General features: G+C 34.4%; 2 protein-coding genes across 2 annotated transcripts; both read right to left on the reverse strand.

Annotated features, from left to right (window-relative positions):
- Positions 1–437: 437 nt before the first annotated feature.
- Positions 438–12,875, reverse strand: LOC101221986 (UTP--glucose-1-phosphate uridylyltransferase 3, chloroplastic). The gene is made up of 17 exons (XM_004138366.3): positions 11,999–12,875; positions 5,404–5,584; positions 5,174–5,323; positions 4,909–5,070; positions 4,609–4,781; positions 4,450–4,516; positions 3,925–4,091; positions 3,359–3,514; positions 3,112–3,203; positions 2,920–3,014; positions 2,602–2,679; positions 2,171–2,266; positions 1,896–1,970; positions 1,680–1,771; positions 1,441–1,603; positions 992–1,052; positions 438–859 (listed from the first exon to the last, which is right to left on the reverse strand). Exons 1-17 carry the CDS (start codon positions 12,688–12,690, stop codon positions 747–749), a joined length of 2,613 nt encoding a protein of 870 aa, XP_004138414.2. The 5' UTR covers positions 12,691–12,875; the 3' UTR covers positions 438–746.
- An 8,809-nt stretch (positions 12,876–21,684) lies between these two features.
- On the reverse strand, positions 21,685–22,645 carry LOC101221757 (abscisic acid receptor PYL4). Its single transcript, XM_004138365.3, has one exon. It carries the CDS (start codon positions 22,506–22,508, stop codon positions 21,945–21,947), a length of 564 nt encoding a protein of 187 aa, XP_004138413.1. The 5' UTR covers positions 22,509–22,645; the 3' UTR covers positions 21,685–21,944.
- Positions 22,646–23,916: the final 1,271 nt, after the last annotated feature.

Below are 23,916 nucleotides of genomic sequence, written 5' to 3' on the forward strand. Positions count from 1 at the left end.
TCTAAAAGCCATACCAGCAATTCAGCCAGACATCTCGTCGCCAACAAAGCCAGTCTAGTAGTTGCTGGGAAATCAAAGGGCTGTGCAAAGATAGAGAGGAAGTTGTGACCGGCTGTTGATAAATCCTTGCTGCGTAGCTTCTCTGCAAAGCTTGGCAGAATATGGATCATTGAAAACCAGAAGAAAGGTTAACGCATTGCTTAGACCGCTTACTAGGCACTGCTTTCAATCTCCGGTACGTCGAACAGCAGAATGAGCTGCACTTTCAGACTGCTGTTTTTCAAAAATAAAAAAGCAAAACATGATAGGCATAAATTTGAGGGGGAAAGGGAAGATAAGCAGCTTGAAGGTGAGAATGGTAGCTGGTCGAGTTGAGACTTGTAGTTGAACACCCTTGGATGACTAAGAGAGGCCACATTATGAATTTCTAAATGAACTACAGATGAACTAGAAGTATGTTAACAGATCATTGGAAAGTCAACAACAAAGAATACTCGGTAGAAATGGATCTTTCTATTTACTAATGTAATCCGGTGCAAACAATTTCATTTGCTCGGTGTCCACTTTTTACAATTGATTTACAGGACTAATACCAAAAATCATGAATTTTTTTTCGGGGGAAGATGAGAGTGGTTAAGTACTGTTTAACCAAACTGATCGTTTCCGCTAGATTATTATGAAGAAGACCATCTGTGAACTACCATTCACAAAGGGCATTGTGTTAAGTTATTTCGTAGGCAACCGATCTATAGCTCCACATACTCCAGCTTGATATGAGAACCCTCTATTTTGTAGTTCCAGTACCAACTTCCAGTGTCCTGCTTATCAAGCTCAATTTGATCTAATTGAGCTTCAAAACCTAAGAAATTGAAAAACCAAAATTAAGCAAAGTATTGCAGATTCCCAAATCTCAACTTTTGGAAATGTTAAACTCTAACGTGAAAGAGCAAAAACGCAATTTCCCCCCAAATTGCAAAGGTGTAGAACCTACCAGAAGTTCCGGGTGAGATTTTCAATTTGTAGCCATCTGGAACTTCGAATACATGGTTACCCTAGAGAGCATGAACAAGAAAATTCTTAGCACGGCAGATTCTCAATAAGGATGGTGAACTACTACTCCATATAATTTTTCCATGCAAAGTTCAATCCAAGCGTGATTGGAAGGACATCAAGGAGTTTAAGCATTTTTTTTTCTGAAAATGTTACTAATATAATACTTCAAATTGCATTTGGACAATTTCAAAAATACTTTTTTCATTTATCCAAATAACATAAAGAATTGAGAAGTGTTATTAGACAAACATCTTCCACTAAAATGTTACACAAAACAAAACTACACTCAATAAAGCAGATCACTGGATTATCATAATTCTCCCCAGTGAGTAAATGTGTCATCCTATAGTTTATGGCAACTGATTACTGTATCATATATAAGCGAACCTGTAAAACGACACCCGTGGCCTCAAATTCAGCATTTCCATGCAAAATGATCTTGCATCCCTCATGCCGCTGCACCTCAAGCTTCCAGTAAACATTGTCTTCACCATTCCAGTCAATTCCTTTATTCAACACCTTGATATTCTCCAATTTACATCTTCCACACCTAACCATGTGAGCACGTTCAGAAACAAAACAATAATTCTCAAACAAAAAAATCAAAATACAGAAATTATAAAGACCTTTGTCCATAGTGAATTAATGATTCACCATTTTCATCGATCTTCAGTGAGCCCATAACATTTTCAGACAGTACAATCAAACTCCCATCAAGCTGGAACGACAAGAACTAGATCAGCTTCATTAATTCACTTCACTAGTGTATGTCCTTGGTGAGCAAGAATATGTGAGAAATTTGTGTAGAGGCAATCTATTCCCAGCTAGAATCAGCATCGTACCTGAACATTCCTCCACAAGAATTCTGCAACCTCAACTTGCAACTCAGAGCCCCTTGATATCGAACCACCAGAGAACTGAGATATGATACATTGTATTATTGTTACAATCACCAGTGAAATATTCACTTAGAACAACTGAAGGGAAACCTCAAAATTACAAAGAGGAAAGTGGACGTAGCGAATAGTATTTTAGAGAGAAGAAGAGTCAGAGGCAAAGAGAATTGGAGTGCATTCCAATACAAGATGTTTTTAATAATCAGATACTGAAACTCTACCTTCTGTCTAGTAACCTCCCAAAGTGGGCCAAGTGCTGGATGTAGAAGGATGAGATATGGTGGTCCAGAATCAACATACTTCTCATTACTTTCAACCTGCCATAGGAAGGATGAGTTAAGCATGAACAAAAATAGGGCAGATTTCAAGTAAAATCATTTCTTAGAACAACCTTCATGTTTTTAAAATTTTACTGTTATTATGTAACCATTAATTATTGTTTTCCAAGTATAACTTGATTTAAATGCGTTATATTTGTAAACTAATAAATAAAAACAGAAGACAGAAAATATCTTCTCTAACAGTTTTTAGAGTATAAAACAATTTAAAAGGTCAATCTACAAAATTGAAAACATAAAAAAGACATCCAAACAGCTCCTTAGTGTACCCACTGTAAAATACTTCCCACACATTGAAAAATAACATGACATACCACAGGAACATCAATATTACACGGTGAAAGAAGATCATGTGCATTTCGTAAGATATCCAAAAGTGCACCATCTGGAGTCTGGACAAATAAAAAATAATAATATTAAATAGATAAAAATAAAAATCAACTCATATTCAGGTTCAATCATTCATTTATTAGGGAAGTTCAAACAGATTTCATGCAACAATCCTCAAAGGAATATTAAGAGCCTGGTTGTACAGATTAGGACATCAACTTTTGTCTAGAGGTACAATATTGTCTAATTTACCTTCTACACTTCAAAATCATCGCATAAGCAATGAACTAGAATGTATTTACCTGGTGTAACGACACACTAGCATGCTTTCTTGTCTTTTTAGCTGAAGATGTGACCCTTCTTCGCTCGTTGTACACAATGTAAGTGTCCAATATGTCTGGTGGTATATATAGTTCAATATCATGAATGAAGATGGCAGATGGTATATAATAACGAATACATTTACAATTACACAAAAGAAGTAGCATCAATACCTTCTACATCATTATAACATTGAGATGAACTTGTGTTAAAGAAGCTATCAGCGATGTTCTGCATGGTACATTCTAGTCGACCTCCAGAAACACTAACCATGCATAAAAAAAGAGAGTTTATCCGGAACATGGAATAATGCAACCGTTGGATAAAGTAATTTTGACATTAGGACTTAAAACTTTGTATTTGATCAAGTACGCTATATGAAGTAACAACTCAGCACCAACAATTTGTTGAATTATATACCTATGCTTTCTTCCAAACTGGTCAAAATATGCAACAGGCTTTTTTAAATTTAGCACCATTCCAGGCAAACTTTTTTCACTATTAGTCGATACCACCTTCTCCACAGAATGCAGATCCACATATAAGATGTTTGTATTAGCAGGAAAGGACTCCAATCTACAACAAACAAACGAGGTTAGCTTATTCAAACATATGCATTTTTTCTCTTTCTTACTGAGATTACCTAAGAATTGATATCAAGCACAAAAACCTACATTGAAAATTGCAACTAAATTGTTGACATCATGCATGCATCATTGAAGCCTTTCAAACTAATAATTAATTTTCTAAAAGTTGAGAACAAGACTGTACACACAAATATATCGATACATGTATGTCGTATGTATATGTAAGTATGTACATGTATCTATATATGTATGTATGTAGATGTGTGTAACCATGAAATGCGAGACATACTAAGGTTACAAGGAATGCAGTCTTATGCCTACCCTCTAAAGGAAAGGTCGAATTACAAAAATTGAATTACACTAAAAATTAAAAATATTGAACGGATAGAAGTCATCCACCTGCCTTGAGAACGAGATCCTTCTGTGATCCCATACTTTTCAAACTCAGTGTACTCAATGCATGACAAACCGTATTCCCACATCCCATCAAGATTCTTCGTCTCAATCAAAACATTCATTCCTTCGGTAGCGCCTGCTGTCCTCTTACAAGATGCAAAGCCTAGTTTCTGTAACCCATACAACTCTGATAAGCGATAATGAGGGTAGAAAGAAATAAACTAGCTCTCAAATCAGTATAATCCAAGTATATTATTTAAGTGTTTTCACGATCATGCACCCACTGACAAGGAAAATCAAACATATATACTGAATTCAACTGTGCTATAAACTGACATCACAAGCGACCAACAGACTTGAATAGACTAACAAACAACACCACCATCTATAGAATTAAGTTTTGAGCTAGAAGTGAAGTTGCTCGTCCGGCAATAACATATTGTGAGACATGATCATAACCTCCACGCCAAATACAAGTGATTACCATTTGCAGTACTAGAACAAAAAGTATATTTGCTTCAAGCTTACCTTTTTTTGTCGCAAACCAATTCCTGATAATGCCAGTAGGGTCAAATCTGTAGCTGCCACAACATTACTACAAGGTCATTAGAGTCTACATCAAGCATAAGCCATCATCCGCCAATTATAAGTAAATAAATAATTCAACTTATGATAGCTATATCTTACCTGACTTGCCTAACTGTTGCACCTTTTCTTCCATGGTCATAAAACCATTTAAAAATACCTCTGTCATGTGCAAGCTTCCATATAACACCATGACCACCAGGCTTGCATATAGGAGCAAAAGATTTTGTAACTAACCACAACCCATCATCTGCACCAATGGCTGGAACCAGAGGCTGAAATAACGTAAGAAAAATAATATTTAAAGATCTTTAGAATTCCAAAAAATGGAGATTAAACTGAGAAATATCATATTTCATATTATATTTAGTGTGACTTTTATCTGAATTTTCATAGATGAACCTGCTCAAAGAGTTGGAAATTTGACCGACCCCTTCCAAACCATCCAAATTTTTCACAAAGGGACATGATCCTTTTGTGGTTATTCTTTGCTGAACTTGTCATGATTGCAACAGGTGTAATGCATTGTTTCCCATAGATCTTGCTGTACAAAAATTCTCTAGCCTTGGATAAAAAATTGAAATGAAACGCACGTGAGACCTATCATATCCGATCAACCATTCAATGCCTATTAATTATGTTATCAATCAGAGCACATGTGCTTTACCTGAAGATCTCTTATAAGACCTTCCAACAAAGTCCTACCACAATAAGAAAGCATTGCTGCAGGAAGGCACTCTCCTGTATCAGGATCAACCAAACCGAGCCTATCAGCAGAGCCTCCCAAAGGATAAATTTCACCCAACTCAGGTAAACCCTAAAAAAGTATAAAATATTACAAATCACAGTTATATTAATGCCCCAGCTGTGTTAAAAACTAGTGCTCCAGTTGTTAACCTCAATTCCCCACAATGCTGCTTGAGATGCATATTCTATATTTTGAGAAAGATCTGGTCCAATGGGTGCACGAATCTCCAAAAATTCACTATCTATTGCATGGTTCTTTTGCCCAGACCAATTCTTAGAGTATCTTTCAGATTTTGAACAGGCAAGAAGCTCTAAAACTTTAATCTGATACCTGCAAAAAGCATAGATTTTCAAAATAGTAACTTTACTGTTAAACCTCCCATTATATTGCAATATAGTAGGAAAGGGAAGAAGAAGAGTGCACGTGTAATGGGGAGTGTGAGCAATGAGAATGGGGAACACAGTGGTGAGATCACAGTTAGTTAGAGGAAAAAAGTTGTTAAATAGGAGGGAAGCCGGAAAGGAAGGGGGGAATCTTTTTTCTTTATTGAGAGTTTCTCTTTTCATCCTTGAAAGAAGGAGAAGCAGAAGGAGTGTGCCTTTACTTTACTTGTTTCTGCATTTCAATTCTCAAAATTGATAGTTCATCAATTCTTTATTGTATTTCTTTCGAATTACCAATTGAATAAAGAACATTCCTACTGGTGTTCTATCATATTGTTCTCATAGTGTTTTTACTTGGAAAACTATAGAAAATGACGCAAAAACGGATCAAAGAAAAACCTGGAACCTTTGATCAAGAAATTTCGGGGATACGAGGAGAGTTACACAAGTTGCCGGCAATCAAAGCAAACGAGCATCCAAGGGGAGAAACAACATCTGCTAATGAAATGCGTCGAAGAAATAGCGAAGGAAAATTCAAAAATCTCTGGAGGAACGGAAGGATCATCAAGCAAAGGACCGACAATGAGAGCATCATCGAAGGTGGAGGTACGACATTGAAGGAAATCAAGATAGAAGGTAAAACGAACAAGTCTGAAGGGGATGAAAACTCGATCGTAGCAAATTCAAGAAGGTTGAAATGCCAGTATTCAGCAGCAGTGATCCGGATTCATGGCTGTTCAGAGCCGATCGTTACTTCCAAATCCATAAACTGACAGATTCGGAGAAGTTGATCATCGCCATGATTAGTATTGATAGAACATGCATTGGATTGGTACCGATCACATGAAGAACGAGAGCTATTCAAGGATTGGACAGATCTGAAACAAAGGCTATTGATTCAATTCCGGTCAGTGCAAGAAGGATTGATTTGCAGAAGATTCTTGGCTATTAAGCAAGAGACGATGGTGGCCGGGAAGAATATCAGAATTTGTTTGACAAATTGGTGGTGTTAGTGATAGATAATTAAATTTTCCTTCCACCACTAACTTAAGCTTTTGGAAGAATTGGTGGTTTAATATGGTATCAGAGCAGATGGTTCAAGGAGGACTTGTGTTCAAGCCTCTTCATTTTCATTTCTTCCCCAATTAAAATTGATTTCTCCTTATTGGGCCTTTCAAATATTTCAAGTCTACAAGTGAGGGGGAGTGTTAGTGATATATAATTAAATTTGCCTTCAACCACTAGTTTAAGCTTTTGGGTGAATTGGTGGTTTAATAGGTGGTGTCATTGCCACACTTGCCAAAGGAAGTTTTGGAAGAAACATTCATGAATGGGCTTAGCCCTTGGATCGAAGCTGAAGTACAATGCTAGGAACTTGTTGGGCTTGCACAAATGATGAAGTTGGCCTAACGAGTAGAAAACCAGGAACTGACAAGGAGGGAAGCGGGCTTAAAGAAGAATACAGAAGGTAAGGCCCAAACTACTACATCTTTTATTAGAACTAATTTACCGTTGAGTGTGAATGAAACTAAAATTGGAGGGAACTTTCCGATGTGAACCATAACTCTGAGAGGTGTGACGGCAAGAGAAAACTAACGTGAAGGACCAACTAAAAGACTATCAGATGCAGAATTCCAAGCACGAAGAGAGAAAGGGCTTTGTTTCCATTGTGAAGAATGATATCACGCAGGCTACCGCTGTAAAGTTAAAGAGCAAAAGAAGTTGGGTGTTCTGGTAGTTCGAGAGAACGAGGAGGAAGTAGAAATAATTAAGGAAGATGGTCACAAGGAAGAGACAGAGATGAAAACACTTGAAGTAGAAAAGGGAGTAAAATCAGTCGTGGAGTTATCACTAAACACAATGGTTGGATTATCTAATTCGGGCACGATGAGGTGAAGGAAAAATCAACGAGGAAGCAGTGGTAGTTTTGATAGATTGTGGGACAACGCATGGTGACATTATTGAATTTACCAATGATGGAGACTTTAAACTATGGAGTAATCCTTGGATTTGGTACAGCCATTAAAGGGAAGGGAATTTGTGGAAAAGTAGAACTGTTGCTGGATGAATGGAAGATGAATGACAGTTTTCTACCCTTGGAGTTAGGTGGTGTGGATGTGATATTAGGAATGTAGTGGTTACGCTCACCTAGGGTAACTGAGGTGGATTGGAGGAATCTAACCATGGCTTTGCAACATGAAGGTCGTAAGGTAGTAATAAGGGAAGATCCTAGCTTGACTAAGACTGACTCTGAAAAGCATGATCAAATCATGGTCTTCAATGGACCAAGGTTTCTTAATTGAATGTAGAGCTATGGAGGGAGGAATGACATTGGCTGAATTGTATGGGGTGGAGGAAGTACCTACAATCAGTGAATCAATTCAGGCATTATTGGCGAAATTCGAGGATGTCTTTGATTGGCCAAAGGAGCTACCCCAAAAAGAAGTATTGAGCATCATATACACTCAAAGAAAGGCACATACCCAATTAATGTGAGGCCATACAGGTATGCCTATCAACAAAAGGAAGAGATGGAGAAGTTAGTTGATGAGATGCTAGCCTTAGGGATAATCCATCCGAGTACCAGCCCTTGTTCAAGTCTTGTCTTGTTAGTAAAGAAAAAGGATGGTCGTTGGAGATTTTGTGTAGACTACAGAGCATTGAATACCATTCCAGACAAATTCCCTATCCTAGTTATTGAAGAGTCTAAATGGAGCAAATATGTTTTCAAAAAATGACCTGAAGGCCGGTTATCATCAAATAAGAATGAGTATAAAAGATGTGGAGAAAACAACATTTAGAACTCACGAGGGCCATTATGAGTTCCTAGTCAAGCCGTTTGGGTTGACTAACGCTCCATCTACTTTCCAATCATTGATGAATACAATCTTTAAACCATATCTGAGAAGATTCATGCTGATGTCTTTTTATGATATTTTAATCTATAGTAGAGATTTGGAGGAGCATCTACATCACTGGTCTTAGAAATTTTACGAGAAAATGAATTGTATGCCAATATGAAAGTGTAATTTTTCTCAAGCAAGGGTAGAATATCCTTTTGCTCGAGCAAGGATAGAATATCTCAGACACATAATATCTGGAAAGAAAGTGAAGGTAGACTTTGAGAAGATTAGAGAAATCAAAGAATGGCCAGCCCCAACAAACGTTGGAGAAGTAAGAGGATTCTTAGGCCTCACGAGCTATTACAAAAGGTTTGCGCAGAATTATAGGAATGTGGCTGCTCCATTAACTCAATTGCTGAAGCTAGGAGCGTATAAGAGGTACAAGCTTTCTTTGAGAAATTGAAAATGCAATGACGACTTAGCAAATATTGGCATTACCAAATTTCAATCTTCCTTTTGAGAATGAGACAGATGCAACATGATATGGGATTGGAGCTATGTTGATTCAAGCAGAAAGGCCCCATAGCTTATTTGAGTCATACACTATTATTGGAGAATTTGAGAGTTCCACATTGGAAAAGTCAATTGGTTTTAAGATGGAACCCCATACTATCAAATTTAACATGGTATCAGAGCCCATTAAACCCAAACGGGTATTCGGTCCAAGATAGGTGAACCCTAAGAGGCACCATCTTGAGGGGGCATATTGGAGAATTTGAGAGTCCCACATTGGAAAAGTCAATTGGTTTTAAGATGGAACCTCATACTATCAAATTTAACAACTATCAATGAGGGACCGGGCGAAACCTGTGTATAAAAGAGAATTAATGGTCGTTGTGCTGGCAGTGCAGAGTTGGAGACCATACTTGTTGAGAAGGAAGTTTGTCGTCAAAACAGACCAGCATTGAAATTCCTGTTTGAACAGCGTGTGATCCAGCCACAGCATCATAAGTGGATTGCTAATTGTTAGGCTATACCTTTGAAGTGGTTTATAAGCCTGGACTCGAGAATAAAGCTGCTCATGCTTTATCAAGAGTGCCACCCACAGCGCACCTAAATCATATATCTGCCCCGGCCTTAGTGGATTTACTGGTTATTAAGGAAGAGGTTGAGAAGGACTCTCATTTGAAGGAGATCATTGCTAAGCTAGAAAGAAACGATGGAGTCCCTGATTTCACTATAGAGCAGGGGATAATGAGATATAAGGGAAGGCTTGTGATATCGAAGACTTCAACATTGCTACCTATAATACTACATACTTATCATGATTCTGTGTTTGAGGGTCACTCTAGATACCTAAAAACATAGAAGAGGTTGATGGGAGAATTATACTAGGAAGGTATGAAGCATGACGTGTGATGAATGCCTTATGAGTCAACGCAACAAATCCTTGACATTATCTCCAGTTGGTTTATTGATGCCATTAGAGATACCAGATACAATTTGGAGTGATATTTCCATGGACTTCATTCATGGATTACCAACGGCTGCAGAGTTTGATGTAATTCTGGTAGTGGTAGGCAGACTGCGTAAGTATGTGCACCTCTTAGCATTGAAATACCCTTATACTGCCAAGTAAGTAGCTAAAGTCTTTGTTAAAGAAATAGTAAGATTGCACGGGTATCCTAGATCTATAGTATCAGATCATGATAAAGTGTTTCTTAGCAACTTTTGGCATGAAATGTTTTGTCTGTCAGAGACCAAATTGACTAGGAGCTCAGCTTATCACCCACAATCTAATGGCCAACCAGAAGTGGTGAACCGAGGTGTTGAACTGGCTTTTGTGGGCCAAATACTGGTATAATACTACAAGCCAAAGGTCCATCGGCATAACTCCATTCCAAGTAGTTTATGGGTGATTACCACCTCCATCAATATATTATGGTAATATTTTGAACACCTAATTCCACACTTGACCAACAACTTAAAGAAAGGAATGTGGCTTTGGGAGCTTTGAAGGAATATCTTAGAACTGCTCAAGAGAAAATGAATAAGTATGCAGATATGAAAAGAAGACACGTGGAATTCCAAGTTGGAGAGCTCGTGTTTTTTAAGATTCGGCCTTATCATCAAGTATCATTAAGGAAGAGAAGGAATGAAAAACTATCACCAAAATTCTTTGGGCCTTATAAAGTAATAGAAAGGATCGGATCAGGCCAATAGCATATAAACTAGAATTGCCAGCTGCAGCTTCCATACATCCAGTGTTTCATGTCTCTCAGCTCAAAAAGGTGATAGGTTACCATACCGAGGTACACCAGTTGATTCCTTATGTGAATGAAAACCATGAGTGGATGGCTGTGCTGGAAGAAGTGTTTGGTTATCGAAAAAATCCATCAACAATAGACTAGGAGGTGTTGATCAGTGGGAAAGGACTACTACCGCATAAAACCACTTGGGAAAATTGTGATGACTTTAAGCAACAATTCCCTGATTTTCACCTTGAGGACAAGGTCCTTTTGGAGGACAGGAGGAGTGTAATGCTAGACCTCCAATTATATTGCAATATAGTAGGAAAGGGAAGAAGGCGAGGGCACGTGTAATGAGTGTGAGCAATGAGAATGGGTACTACAATGGTAGGATCATAGTTAGTTAGAGGAAAAAAGTTGTTAAATAGGAGGGAAGCAGGAATGGAGGGGGGGAATCATTTTTTATTGAGAGTTACTGTTTTCATACTTGAGAGAAGGAGAAGCAGAAGGAGTGCTCCTTTACTTTACTTGTTTCTGCATTTCAATTCTCAGAATTGATAGTTCATCAATTCTTCATTGTATTTCTTTTGAATTACCAATTGAACAAAGAACATGCCTACTGGTGTTCTATCATATACATGCCAAGTTATTTTGATATTACAACAGTAATTCGAAAATAATCAGAAAATTGGAACAGTTAATTGGTTTAAACCAAACAGCAACATGATCAAACGTATTTCCCGAAATTTTTCAACGTCTAGATCAAACAATTGCCATAAGTATAGCTTTAATGAGCTCCAACTTTGAAAAATCAAAATGAACAGAAACACGTTCATTTAAAAAGTAAGTATCAAATCCTGGTCTGAACACTTTTCTAATGAGAGATCAACCGTTTGACTTAGACAATCAATGAATGATAAACAGGAACCCCCCAGTCCCATAATTTTAATTCGATTGACGAAGAGTCTAAAAAGAGTTAAAATTGTAGACCATCCGGAATTGGTCACGGCCAAAACTTGGAATGATAGACTTGAAATATCAAAGGAAAAACAGAAAAATCAGTAGGCTTGAAGATCACATTATGAAACGGAACAGCTTTAGACTGTGGTTGAAGCTAAATAAAAGAGTACATCTATTGATGTCAGCTTCCAACACTAAAACTAAACAAATTTACAATGAAAACAAACTTAAACAGGGAATTGTCATCAAAGAGTATAGCATCAGTATTTGAACAATAAAAAGGGCAAAACACGAATATAGAGAACTCACCCGATGATTCCGCCAATGCAATCATAAAATTTTTCAATCTCTCCTAAGTTCACTAAGAGCTTTTTCAAGTCCCTTAGCTCTTCCTTATCCAGTAGTACTTCCCCCTCCCCAAATCCCCGACTACCACCGCCATTGCCATTTACATCAAATTTCTCAATGACTTCCACAAGCGAATAAAGCGCGTGTTTCACCACACCCCTTGCAGTCTCAAATTCACTCTCGACAGACTCAATCCTGAAACTAAGTACATGTTCTTGCCCCGCCGCAACCAAACACTTGAGCAAGAAGCAATGGTAGGAATCCAAGTTGAGGTGAGGCGAAACCCTAGAGAACCAGTTACGGCGAGAATTGAAGAAACGTTTCACTCTAGAATCACGGTCAAGGAGTTTCAACTTGTCATTGATGGTCTTCTTTTTAGAAAGCTTAGTACAAAGAGCTCTGAGCCTAAGAATCTCTTGTTGAAAGTCATAGTCAGGAGCTGGTGGAGCGTAATCAACCGGAGCTGTAGAGACGCGAGGGATATGTAAAGAACGAGAAGAAGCATAGGAAGAAGAGGAGGAGAAAGAGAAAGAAGAGGAAGTGAGAGAGAGAGGAGGCGTTGGGATGGAAAGTGATAAATGCAAGGTTTTGGAAGTTAAAGAGAAAGGGAAATGGTGGTAATGGTGAAGCACAGGGTTGGCCTGTGCGGCCATTGTTGAGAAGAGAGAATAAGAATGGGAGAGAGTGAGAATTTTCAAAGGATTGTGGAAATTAAATTGAAAATGGAGAAAGGATAAGGAGAAGATGCGGGAAGCATATGCTTGGATTGAAGGAATAAGAGAGAAAAAAAAGGAGAAGGAAAGAATTATAAAGAGAAAAGAGAGGATGAGGCTACAACCGTCAACAACGTCTAGGTGGGGAGTGAAGAAGAACATCAACTCAGCTGGAGTTGGCCCCCACTCAATATCTTGCTTCTAGATCCCTCCGTCCACGTATATCGCACCTTTTTTTCATTTATTTATTTTTTCTTTTTTGCTTCCATCCACGTCGTCTTCGAAAGTGAACAAACTTTTCATTTTGAAAAATTGCAATGCTCCCCATGTTTTCTCTATTTAACATTTTGGAAATATGTCATCCAATCAGAATGCCTACCAAAATTCAGTCACTGACATGCAACAACCTTCCAGATGAAGGTAGGTCGGCCACAACCACGGTCTGTTGTGCAATCCAACAAACATTGGTTGAATGGAATGCTCCAAATGGAGGCTAAAAGGCATCATCAAGATTTGTATGAGGGGTTGCTTCACCAAAATAACAACAATATGGATGCTACTGTAACAGAAGTTTTTATCAATAAAACTCCCATCCAAACAAAGGATCTCATTCTTACTATGGTTGCAAACACTCCACAGTTTGGAACAAGGGCCTCAATCAACGTTAAATCTGCATCTAAGGTAATAAGCAATTTAAAAGAGCAAATTTCTAGCTTAGTTGTTGCTGTTAAATAGATGGTGGTAGGCAAAAACCAATCTACTATAGTGTGCCAAATTTGTTCACTGACGGGCCCTTCTGTAGACAAGCAAAAGGACTCAGTCCAACAGTTTGTGTGTGCATGATAACGGATAGGTCCAAGCCATGTCGCCTTCTAAATCTTGGTTTAAGAGAAGTCGTGATGAAGGAGATATTCAAGCTATAGGAGGCAGGTATAATCTACCCTATTGCTAACAGTGAGTGGGTAAGCCTTGTAAGTGTGATACCCAATAAAACGGGTATCATAGTAGTTAAAAAATGAAAAAGGGATAGATGTCTATGTTAGAGTTCAAAACGATTGGAGAATATGTAGATTTAGTTAAAAGAGACCACTTTCCAATTTAGTTTATTGATCAGATGCTTGAATCTCTTGCAAGAAAGCTTTTTTTTTTTTTTTTTGTTTCCTTGATGGTTTTTTTATGTATTTATCATGTGCTTATCTACTAGGGAAACCAGGAAAAGACGACCTTTACATTTAGACGAATGTCATTTGATTTGTGTAATGCACCTGAAGCATTTCAGAGATGCACAATGAGTACTTTTTTTTTAGTTCATTAAAAATCGTATTGAAGATTTTATGGATGATTTTACTATTTATGGGGATTCTTTTGATAGTTGTCTTTCATAGCTTTCTTAAGGTCCTAGAAAGGTGTATTGAGTCCGATCTAGTTTTGAATTTTGAATAATGTCATTTCATGTGGTGTTTTGTGGAATTGTTTTAGGACATGTTATTTTAGAAAAGGGTATTGAAGTTGATCGTGCAAATATAGATATTATTGTTAAACTTCCTTATCCTACTAATGTGAAAGATGTTCGTCCTTTTTAGGCCAACGACTACCTTGCTGCAGAAAGACGTGAAGTTTTATTTTGATGACAAGTTTAGGTAAGGCTTTAACACACTCAAGGCATGTAAACCCCGAAGGCTTTAGGCATTTGATTAAAGTTGGGCGAGATGGTAGGTAAGTTAAGTAGAATTTTGGGACAAAACTTAGTCTTGCTCAACCGAAAGAAAAGACATAATGCTTTTCATGAACGATCTAGGACAGTCATGTGGAATCTCAGGCAAGATGGAAGATATAAGTGTAATCTCACGGCAATCTCGGTGCTGGCTCGACCGAGATTAGAAGAAGAAAAAGTTAAGTAGAGGAATCTTGGGCAATCTCCAGGTCGAGTTCGATCGAGATTGAAGGTAAAAGAGGAAATTTTGAAGGATAGAGACATGAAAGGGTTTAATTGGTGATCTTTGACCTATTCCAACCGAGAATATTATAATTTAACTATTCAGTGGAGTTGGAATCCAGGTGTTTAGATATGCAAAGACTTAGAATTTAGGTAAATAGGAAGTGTCAAGTTTATAAGAGTTTAAGGATGACTAATCCAACTTAGGATTAGTATAAATAAGATTTTACATAAACCATTCGCACGTTTTACCTTAAGTTACTTCCAAAATTTAGAAATTGAGTCTAACTATTGAGGAGGCTGCCAGAGAAAGAAGTCAAGAGAAGTCTTCAAACTTTGAGAAAAAGAAGTGGAGGTCAAATATAAGGTGAATTTTAGAAATTGTAAAGTAAGAATTTAGTATTTTCTTGATTAAAGGGGAATAAATGGATTTATTTCCCTTTTACGGACCAAGAGGAGATTAGGTGAGTTTACAAGCTGAGGATCTATGCAACCTTTTGTGAGTGACAAAATGATTTCTAAAATGTTTCTATACATGTTTTATAAGTTCTTTAAATTAAGCATTGAGCTTTGCCGATTTACAAGATATGTTTACTAATTGCTATTAAAAGTATGATTTGGGCTTTATTAATGTTGCTAAGATTTACAAGTAAGACATGTTTTCAACTAGACTATTTTGAATATGTTTGAGCTAATGAACAATGATTTACAAGTACGTTTTTAAATTTCTTGAAATAGAGTTGTTTACTGTTTTAAAAAGATATTTGTAAAAGCATGAATTTGAAGAGAAATGTTTTAATCAAGAAAACCATGTAGTTCTATATATCAAGATCTCAACGGTCAATTGTACAACCAAGAGTATGAGGCATTGTTGACCACTTAGCCAACTACCACCAAGTTCGGGTAGGATAGTATGACCAAAGCTATGCTATCTTGACCGATATTATTAGATTATGCATGGTATGTCAAGCTAGTTACTATCGTGATCAAGTTTCTAGGGTATAGAACTAACAAAGATAAGCAAGTATATGTTTATTTTAGAAAGCAAAAGAGCTATTGGAAGAAAGAAAGAGTTTATCAAAAAAAAAAAAGTTTTAAAAATTGTTTACTTATTGTTATGCTTCATGAAATATTTATGAAAAAAGCCAAGCTCAGAGTTAATTTATTTTAAATATATATTTTATAAAACTGTCACTCACTAGTTCACCATTTCCAAATGTTTTTCACTTCGCAAGAAGAGATCGTGACCCAAAAGCTGTCAAGTTTACTAATTTGTTGTATCAGTTTGTTATAGATTTTGTTCCTTTTGGTTAATATTTTGGGTTAAGTGATCGTGTCATGTACACATGTTAGTCAAGTTATTATTTTTTGTCTGGTTTAAGTGTTGTCTGTAATTAATGATGTATAGCCTTAACCTGTTCTTAGAATTTATGAAATGAAATTTATTAAATCTATAATTATTGTGTTGGTCAGCTGCTTAAGTTCTAAACTGTTTAAGTTGTTTGGTATTTCAAAAGGTTCAATAGTCAAGGTCAATTGGTGGCGTTCAAAAGGATAGTTATATCAGTGACTTCACACCACCTCTTGGATCAAGAGTCGGTGATCTGAGAGGAGGTGTGACAGGGCAACTCTAAAACTAGTGTTCCTATCGTGAAAACTCCTAGATGGGAAGTATAAGAGATCAAGCATCTCAAAGTCAAATTGCCACAAAACCTGAATTAATCAAATTATCACAAAATCGAGATAATTAAGACATAAATCTTGTCCAAAATTATCATATCATTGTATTGCCTTGAATGGAAAATATAACCCTTACTCAATTTTCCTTTTTAACCTCCACAAATTTATTCTTTCCATCACAAATTTATTCTTTCCATGTATGTTGCACAACTTAACTTTATTCACCTTTGTGTATAAATATTTATTATGTATTTATCAATAAAATCATCACAAATATTAATTTCTCTTTTGATTGAAGTTTTAGTTTCTTTATGGTATCAGACCATACTGCTGTGCTAATAGAAAAACTTGCCTCACAAAACTAAATTTTTTTTTCATGGTCATGGAAGAAAAAGCTCTCACAATTCAATCTTTCCACTAGTCAACTAGTCTCATTTCATTCAAACTCAACACTGAAAATTATCTCTTATGAAAATTCCAAGCGCTACCATTAATTAAGAGTATGGGTATTGAACACCATCTCACAGAAGAAAAGAAACATGATGATGAAGCTGCCAACAAGGAAGAAAGCTCCAAAGATGATCCTAGCCATGTAGTTTGGATCACATATGATGGACTTCTTATTTCTTGGCTATTGGAGATAATCTTAGAAGATGTTTTCAACATGATAGAAGGAACAAATACGACATTCCAGGTTTGAAAATCATTAGAAAATCAAATGCTTACAATGACAAAAGAAAGTGAAATCCATGTAAGTGAAACTCTTCTCACATTGAAGAAGGGATTCTCAACTCTTGATGAACATTTAAAAAAAATTAAACATCTCTGTGATAAACTAGCTGCCATGAAGAAACCACATGATGATGTTATTAAAGTGTTTCGTCTTGCTAGAGGCTTAGGATCTCGATACCAAGGTTTTCGAACAACAATGTTATCAAAACCAGCAAATCCCTCTTTCAACCAATCTGTTGTGGTTGTTAAAGCACATGATGAAATGTTGTCTAGTGAACTTGAAGAAGAAAATTTTGTGCAAATCAATCATGCTCAAGCTTTTTACAACCAAAAAGGTCGTAATAGAGGACGTGGGAGACAATTCCTCTTCTCGTGGAAGAGGTTTTCCTTAAAAGCAAATTTCAAGGAAATACAATCTTCTAGCAAGCATCAAAATCAACCTTGAGTCCACGCAAGGAAGTGAAATAAGATGGACAACAAACTCCTATTTTACAATATCATAATCAGGTAGTATGTCAAATTTGTGGCAAAGCTAACCATGTGATTGATTGTTGAAATATGTTCTATCACTCTTATCATTCTAAAGCTATACCAAAGGCTCTTGCTGCTATGAATTTGATGGATGAACCCGCACTATAGAAAATTGTCAATACTTGACATCTAAAGTTTTGAAATTCTTGACAGTTCTACTAAAGAATAACAAAAAGTGGAAAAATGCATAATTTTTTTAAAAAAATATTTGACAGATTAAAACTGTCAAGATTAGTAAACTAGACAGAGAAATATTTTGAATTGGTTTGATACAACAAAATCAGTCCGATAAAAGTTTGTTTATAATTTTAAGTGTTAAATTAATTTTTTTTTACAAAGTAGTTAGTAGAATTTCTTATTGTTTTGAGCGAATAAATATAGAATTTCTTTTACATATATATAAAAGGAAAAGAAAAAAAATTGAATATATTTGACACATAATTAAATTTTAAAAGACACGATTATACCTAATTTAAAATTTAAAGAACATGTTATATCTAACATACAAAATTTAGGATTTAAATAATATATATTTTTTTAAATTTTTTTCGTATCAACCTAACTAGACTTATGACTTATTTGGATTGACTTAAGAAAAAAGTTTTTTAAAAAACAAAACTCATTTTATTTAAACTCTTTTGATAAAAGCAGTTTAAATATACATAGCATGTGTATCATAAGAATGCAACCATAATTATGAGTAAATGTAACTCTACCTGACTTTTGCTTTTGAATGATCCTTTTGGTTATTGTTATTTTGAAAGTTGTTTAACGGGAACTTTCGTAAACCTATTAGACCCTTTTTTAATGTTGCTTAATTGAAACTTTCGTAAACCTATTAGACCCCTTTTTAATGTTGCTTAATTAGAACTTTCGTAAACTTTATTCGATTACATTACTTGTTATATTTCATAAATATGATTTGTAATATTGATAATTAAACTATTCATGTTAATGCAACTCTAAAAAAATAATTGTTATTGATATTAAAATTTCTTGTTTTTACATTATTGTCATGAAAATAAATTTTAAAAAAAACAAAAATTTGAATTATAAGTACAAAATTTTTGTAAAAATCGATCAAAAATTTGAATTATAAGTACAAAATATTTTTAAAAATCGATCAAAAATTTGATACATGATAAATTTAGGATGTACAATTCACAAAAAGAAAAAAAAAAAGACTAGCTAAACTCAGAAATGTAAAACCAACATCTTAAACACAGACATTAGAAGCCCAAAACTCCAAACACATGCATTTTTAATTTTTCAGGCATCAAAACTCCATTAAATAAGCCTATAGACATTTAATTCTAAGACATTTGATTTCAAACATGGGCACCAAAGAGTCCCTAAAGGGATTAATTTGGATTTAAATTATCACTATTTCAAATCAAGAGAAAATTGGACAACTTTACAGGTTGAGGGCTTAGCTCATGTATGTGAGCGTGAAGAAATGAATTTCAAATAAAAACTTCTTTATATATTTGCTAGCCAAAAATTTTAGCATGTTTGAGTTTAATCTGATTTACGAGTTATTTACCATGCATGTGAGGTATTTAAACTATTTGATAAGCACGCATTTGTTGAAGTGTATGCTTGGCTTGGCTAGCAAGACGCGGATAGGGATGACTCCTGTAGCAAGAGAAAATAGAACTAATTTATGAGAGAGGAGGTGGTTTGGGAGAGGATTTGACATGGCAAGATCCATATGAGACAATAGCCAAAACAAGAACATCCCGATACATCTTTTAAGACAACTCAAGTAAAAAGACTGAGTTTTTTTTCTCCTTTTTTTGTGTGAAATATTTAAGACTAAAAAAATGAATCATTAAAGCTAAAAATGTGTTTTTTTATGTAAAAAAATCGTTTTTATTTTTTTAAAAAAAATTATGAGTTTTTGACATTGTTAGTTAACGACTTAAAAAACAATCATCAAATATATGCAAATATAAAAAAGACTCGATTTTAGCTAAAAACATATGAATTTTTTTAGATTTTAAAATTATTATGACAGTTTTTTATGCCACCGATTTATGATTCAACTTTGGTAATCCAGTTCGACAAATACGAAAAATATCGTTGAGATTCATAAGTTTGTAACTCAAATATGAAAGTTACAATTATTAAGTTATCTCCACAACTTACATATATAAATTCAAGCTCCCCTGACGATAACGATGGATCTCTTCGATGACAGGTTCAGGTTCTCCTGAATCAATGAATTAACTCCTCACTTATGTGTTCTTCATTCATATTTCTTACATATTTCTTATCGATCATGTAATACTGTATATATGAATATTGTGGAGATATAAAGTTTATTAATTCACACCTTCAACAAAACGGATGTGATGAAGCATGAAATTAGTTTTAATTATGAAGCCCAGATTAAATGTCTTCACACAGGCCCAAAAACGCCGGAAAAACCCATATATATATAATCATAATCTATATGATTAAAAATATATACTTGTATTCCTTGAATATAGATTATTTATTCTAGAATCAAAATAATAAAAAAATGTGTCACTAAACCGAAATTTGAAATACCTAACAGACAGTTAGGAATTATTAAACATATTTAGCCCATTATCCTAAATTTATTTTCATCAATAAACCTCAATGTTATATAGTCTCTCATAGGTACTCATATATGGATGCATGTTGATGTTGGTTCATATGGAGGATTTCATACATTATTATTTGATATCTAATTAAAAGAAATAAAACAAAATCCTGAAATTGTTTTCATAGATCAGGATATCTTTGAACCCATTATCCTACACCCTCAAAAATAGAAATGGGAATTGGCCGATCAAAACAAAACAAAATGAAACCAAAGAAATATAGATTGTTAATAATTTAGTGATAAATAATAATGGGAAAAAAAGAGTAAAAAATAACAATAATAAAAGGCATGATAAAATTTGAATGGAAGAATTGAGTCCTGCCGACGGTTCCAAATTTATCTTCTTTAGGTTAAAAAAATTGTTGAAACATTAACAAAAGCAAATTGCAGCTCCCACATCCTCATTACAGCTATAAATTACATAAATATTCTTTTAAAACAATGAAAAATACAAAAATAAATACCAAGTTGACATTTTTGTAAATAATATTATTTTAAAAAGGGAATATTTTAAATCCTATTGGACAAGTTGATGAGTTAATTGAAACCACAAGGCCAAGTTGGAACTTGCATGTGTTGTTTTTCTCTATTCCTAAATAATTTCAATGCCGGTAATTTATCTCTTCTCATGTCCTTTATGTATACAACTATGGTATATGGTTAAATAAATTAACTATTTATTCATCTAACAACTTTTATATTTATTAACAAAATTTATCCTTCAATGTACATTTCTTTTCTCATATTCATCCATAATTTTAATGCTTTCCTTCAATAGATATATATTATCATTTTGGATAATGTAAAAGTAAGCAAATTATTAAACCATTTTAATTAAACATAATTAGTTGCCTTTCAAATCATGCCTATTTTTATCGATCAGTAGAGAAATTCTTACGAATAAAAACAATATATGAAATATGGCAAAATAAATAAATAAATAGAAGCTGAAGTTTGATATATTTTTTTTTAGGTTTTATAAAAAAAAAAAAAGATAAAACTATTTATCCTTTATAGAAAAAGCTCATTACACTTACTCTTTTTATTTAAAAGAAGAAAAAAACAATGGACTTTGTTCAAGAATACTAAAAGCTACACTCGATTTTGGTGGTAAATATTGTAATTAACAACATATATATAAAAAAATATTTATTTTTCTAAATGGAATTTCTTTTTGCTTCTTTTCCTCACTTAATCAACCTGATCTTCATTCCCCTTTATTATGTCGTTTCCTTTCTTTTCTAGTTCCGAGTTCTTACATTTATTACTCAAATCTTCTCATCTCATCCAGTAACACATTTTTAAAGTTAAGAACCTCTTAAATTCTATCCATTTCCACTTTAGTAACAATATGACGAAAATTATGCTATTTCCATAAAATCAAACACCCAATTAAATATTCCATCACTTTTTACATCCAAGATGACAATACCTACAAATATGTATAGATATATAATAATAGACAAAAAGAAACTTACATAGCTTTTACTTGATCAAGATCATAACAACCATTAGAGAAAAAAAGAAAAGAAAAGAAAAGAAAAGAAAAGATGTAATATTAAAAATGTAAGTTAATAAAGTCGGTTTACATCGACCAAAAAAAGAAAAAAGAAACAAAATTTTTGAAGCAGTTTTATTATTCACATTATAATGCCTAAAGTAGTAAATATTTTTTGTTCTTTCTTATATACTTTTCATTTTTGCTTTGGCAATATTCTCCGATACTCGAGCCAACCATTGTAAATTGCACCGCACGATCGTATTTACGAACACACACGTTTCTTCTTTTGTATTTCCCGGCGGCACATCCACCACATACGACTCCACAACCACCGTTCCTCTTCCTCCCGGTGCTACGTGTAAGCTCGTCACCGACCGATAATTATTCAACCTGTGGTCTCCTCCCACGACGCTAAAGCTCATCACGTGCTTCTCATCATCCAGAATCTCCAACCGTTCTTTACTCGACACCGCTGGCAGACCTGACACCACCTCCACCTCACGCACCGTCCCAACCGTTTCCCCATCTCCCTCCACAACCCGACAGCTCTTCAAGAAGTGCTTGTACGTTTGTGGGTTGTCGAATCGGCGAACCAACGACCAAACGACGGCCACCGGAGCATCGATGGTTTGAACCACGACGGAGCTGCACTGTTCCGAGGCCACCCCATGTTTGTGGTTTTTTGGATTAAGGGCGGGGGTGGGAGTAGTGGCGGTGTAGCGGTAGAATTGAAGCGACGATGGCATATTTTGATTAATTTTGAGGGTAAGGGGCTGAGTTGAAAGAGAATAAATATTGGGTTTGGTTTGAGGGTTTGAGGGTATTTATTTAAAATGTTAAATAAATAGATAAAATATGTTTATATAAAGAACAAAAAAAAAGAAAGAGAAATAGAGATCCACTTGGGAACAAATTTTGCTGTTATTAGAACTTACTTTTAGCAGTTGCCGTTGCCTTAGAATTGCAAGTGGGATTAGCAAGTTGCAAAGGCCATTTGTTTGGACTTGGTATTAAAATTAAATATCCACCACCTTATTTTCCAATATTCAAACTTCAATTTTGCCATTTCCACGAAATATAATGTGTATATAAATAAATTCTGGAAGTTTAAGGACTTTCCTAGATACACAGCATCTACAATTGTCTTCTCCTTGCCTTTACTTTTCCTTTTTCTTTTTCTATTCTTACCAAAATCAAATATCAATTTATGTTATTGTGTCTAATTTGACATTTTCCCCCAATTTTTCAATTTTTTCTTGACCCTAAGTTGCGTCATATAATCTATCATTCTTTTTTAAAAAAAAAAAACAGAATAAAAATAGCCCAAACAGTTGTTCACTATGATCAAAATTGTCATTGGCTACAACAATTGTCATATGAATATTTCTTTAAAAAAAATCGAAGGGTGCCAATTGTACCTAATCTCTATATCAAATACATGGATTTTATGGAGTAGAGAAGTTGGTATTGTTTCATAGTTGATATGGTAGGATGTAGTTAATAACTAATATAGGTGCGTTATTCATAAAGGTATAATAAATATATTAAAAAAATACTACAAAATAAATGATTATAAGATTCATCTCATTTATTCTTTTAGTCAAATTATTTTTATGGTTTTTTTAAAAAAAATAATTGGACTTTTCAAGATTGACATTTTTTTTCTTTGTTATGAAAATTAAAAGTAAGGATGCACATTTCTAATAGAATCTTCATGAAATTAATATTTCAAAATTTTCCAGCATTGACCTTCGGCCTTTTTTATACACAAAAATTATATTTTATCAGTGCATTTTAAATTATTACGCCTTTTTTTATATATATTTCAATCGTTTTATCATAGTTGATCACATATCAAATATTTTTTTAGTGTTATATTTTTTACAATCTTCTATATATTTATATTATATATAAATATATGTGTTTACTTTTCTTTTCGTCGAAAATGTATTTAATTATATATTTTTAATTGAAAGGTATATAATTATAATATAAGAGCACAAGATGAATGCAATTTTGAATAATAGTTATATTAAAATAAAAAATTGAATATCATCAATTAAAGTGAATAACTACATTTGTTATAATATTTTTTATCTTTATATTTGGTTACTGTAAATACCCATATATTTGTAATGTTAAGTGAAGAAGTAA

The sequence above is a fragment of the Cucumis sativus genome, chromosome 6 (genome assembly GCF_000004075.3).
Source record: "Cucumis sativus cultivar 9930 chromosome 6, Cucumber_9930_V3, whole genome shotgun sequence".
In the NCBI taxonomy this organism is placed as follows: Eukaryota; Viridiplantae; Streptophyta; class Magnoliopsida; order Cucurbitales; family Cucurbitaceae; genus Cucumis; species Cucumis sativus.

Bases quoted from the DNA above. Each gene is read 5' to 3' on its own strand.
- LOC101221757 (XM_004138365.3), bottom strand. From the start codon at position 22,508: ATGCCATCGTCGCTTCAATTCTACCGCTACACCGCCACTACTCCCACC.
- LOC101221986 (XM_004138366.3), bottom strand. From the start codon at position 12,690: ATGGCCGCACAGGCCAACCCTGTGCTTCACCATTACCACCATTTCCCT. The intron at 5,071-5,173 runs GTAAAGCACATG...TTTTTATCCAAG, and splicing joins GTCTTATAAGAGATCTTCAG to GCTAGAGAATTTTTGTACAG. The intron at 2,267-2,601 runs GTATGTCATGTT...TTCCTATGGCAG, and splicing joins GTAATATTGATGTTCCTGTG to GTTGAAAGTAATGAGAAGTA.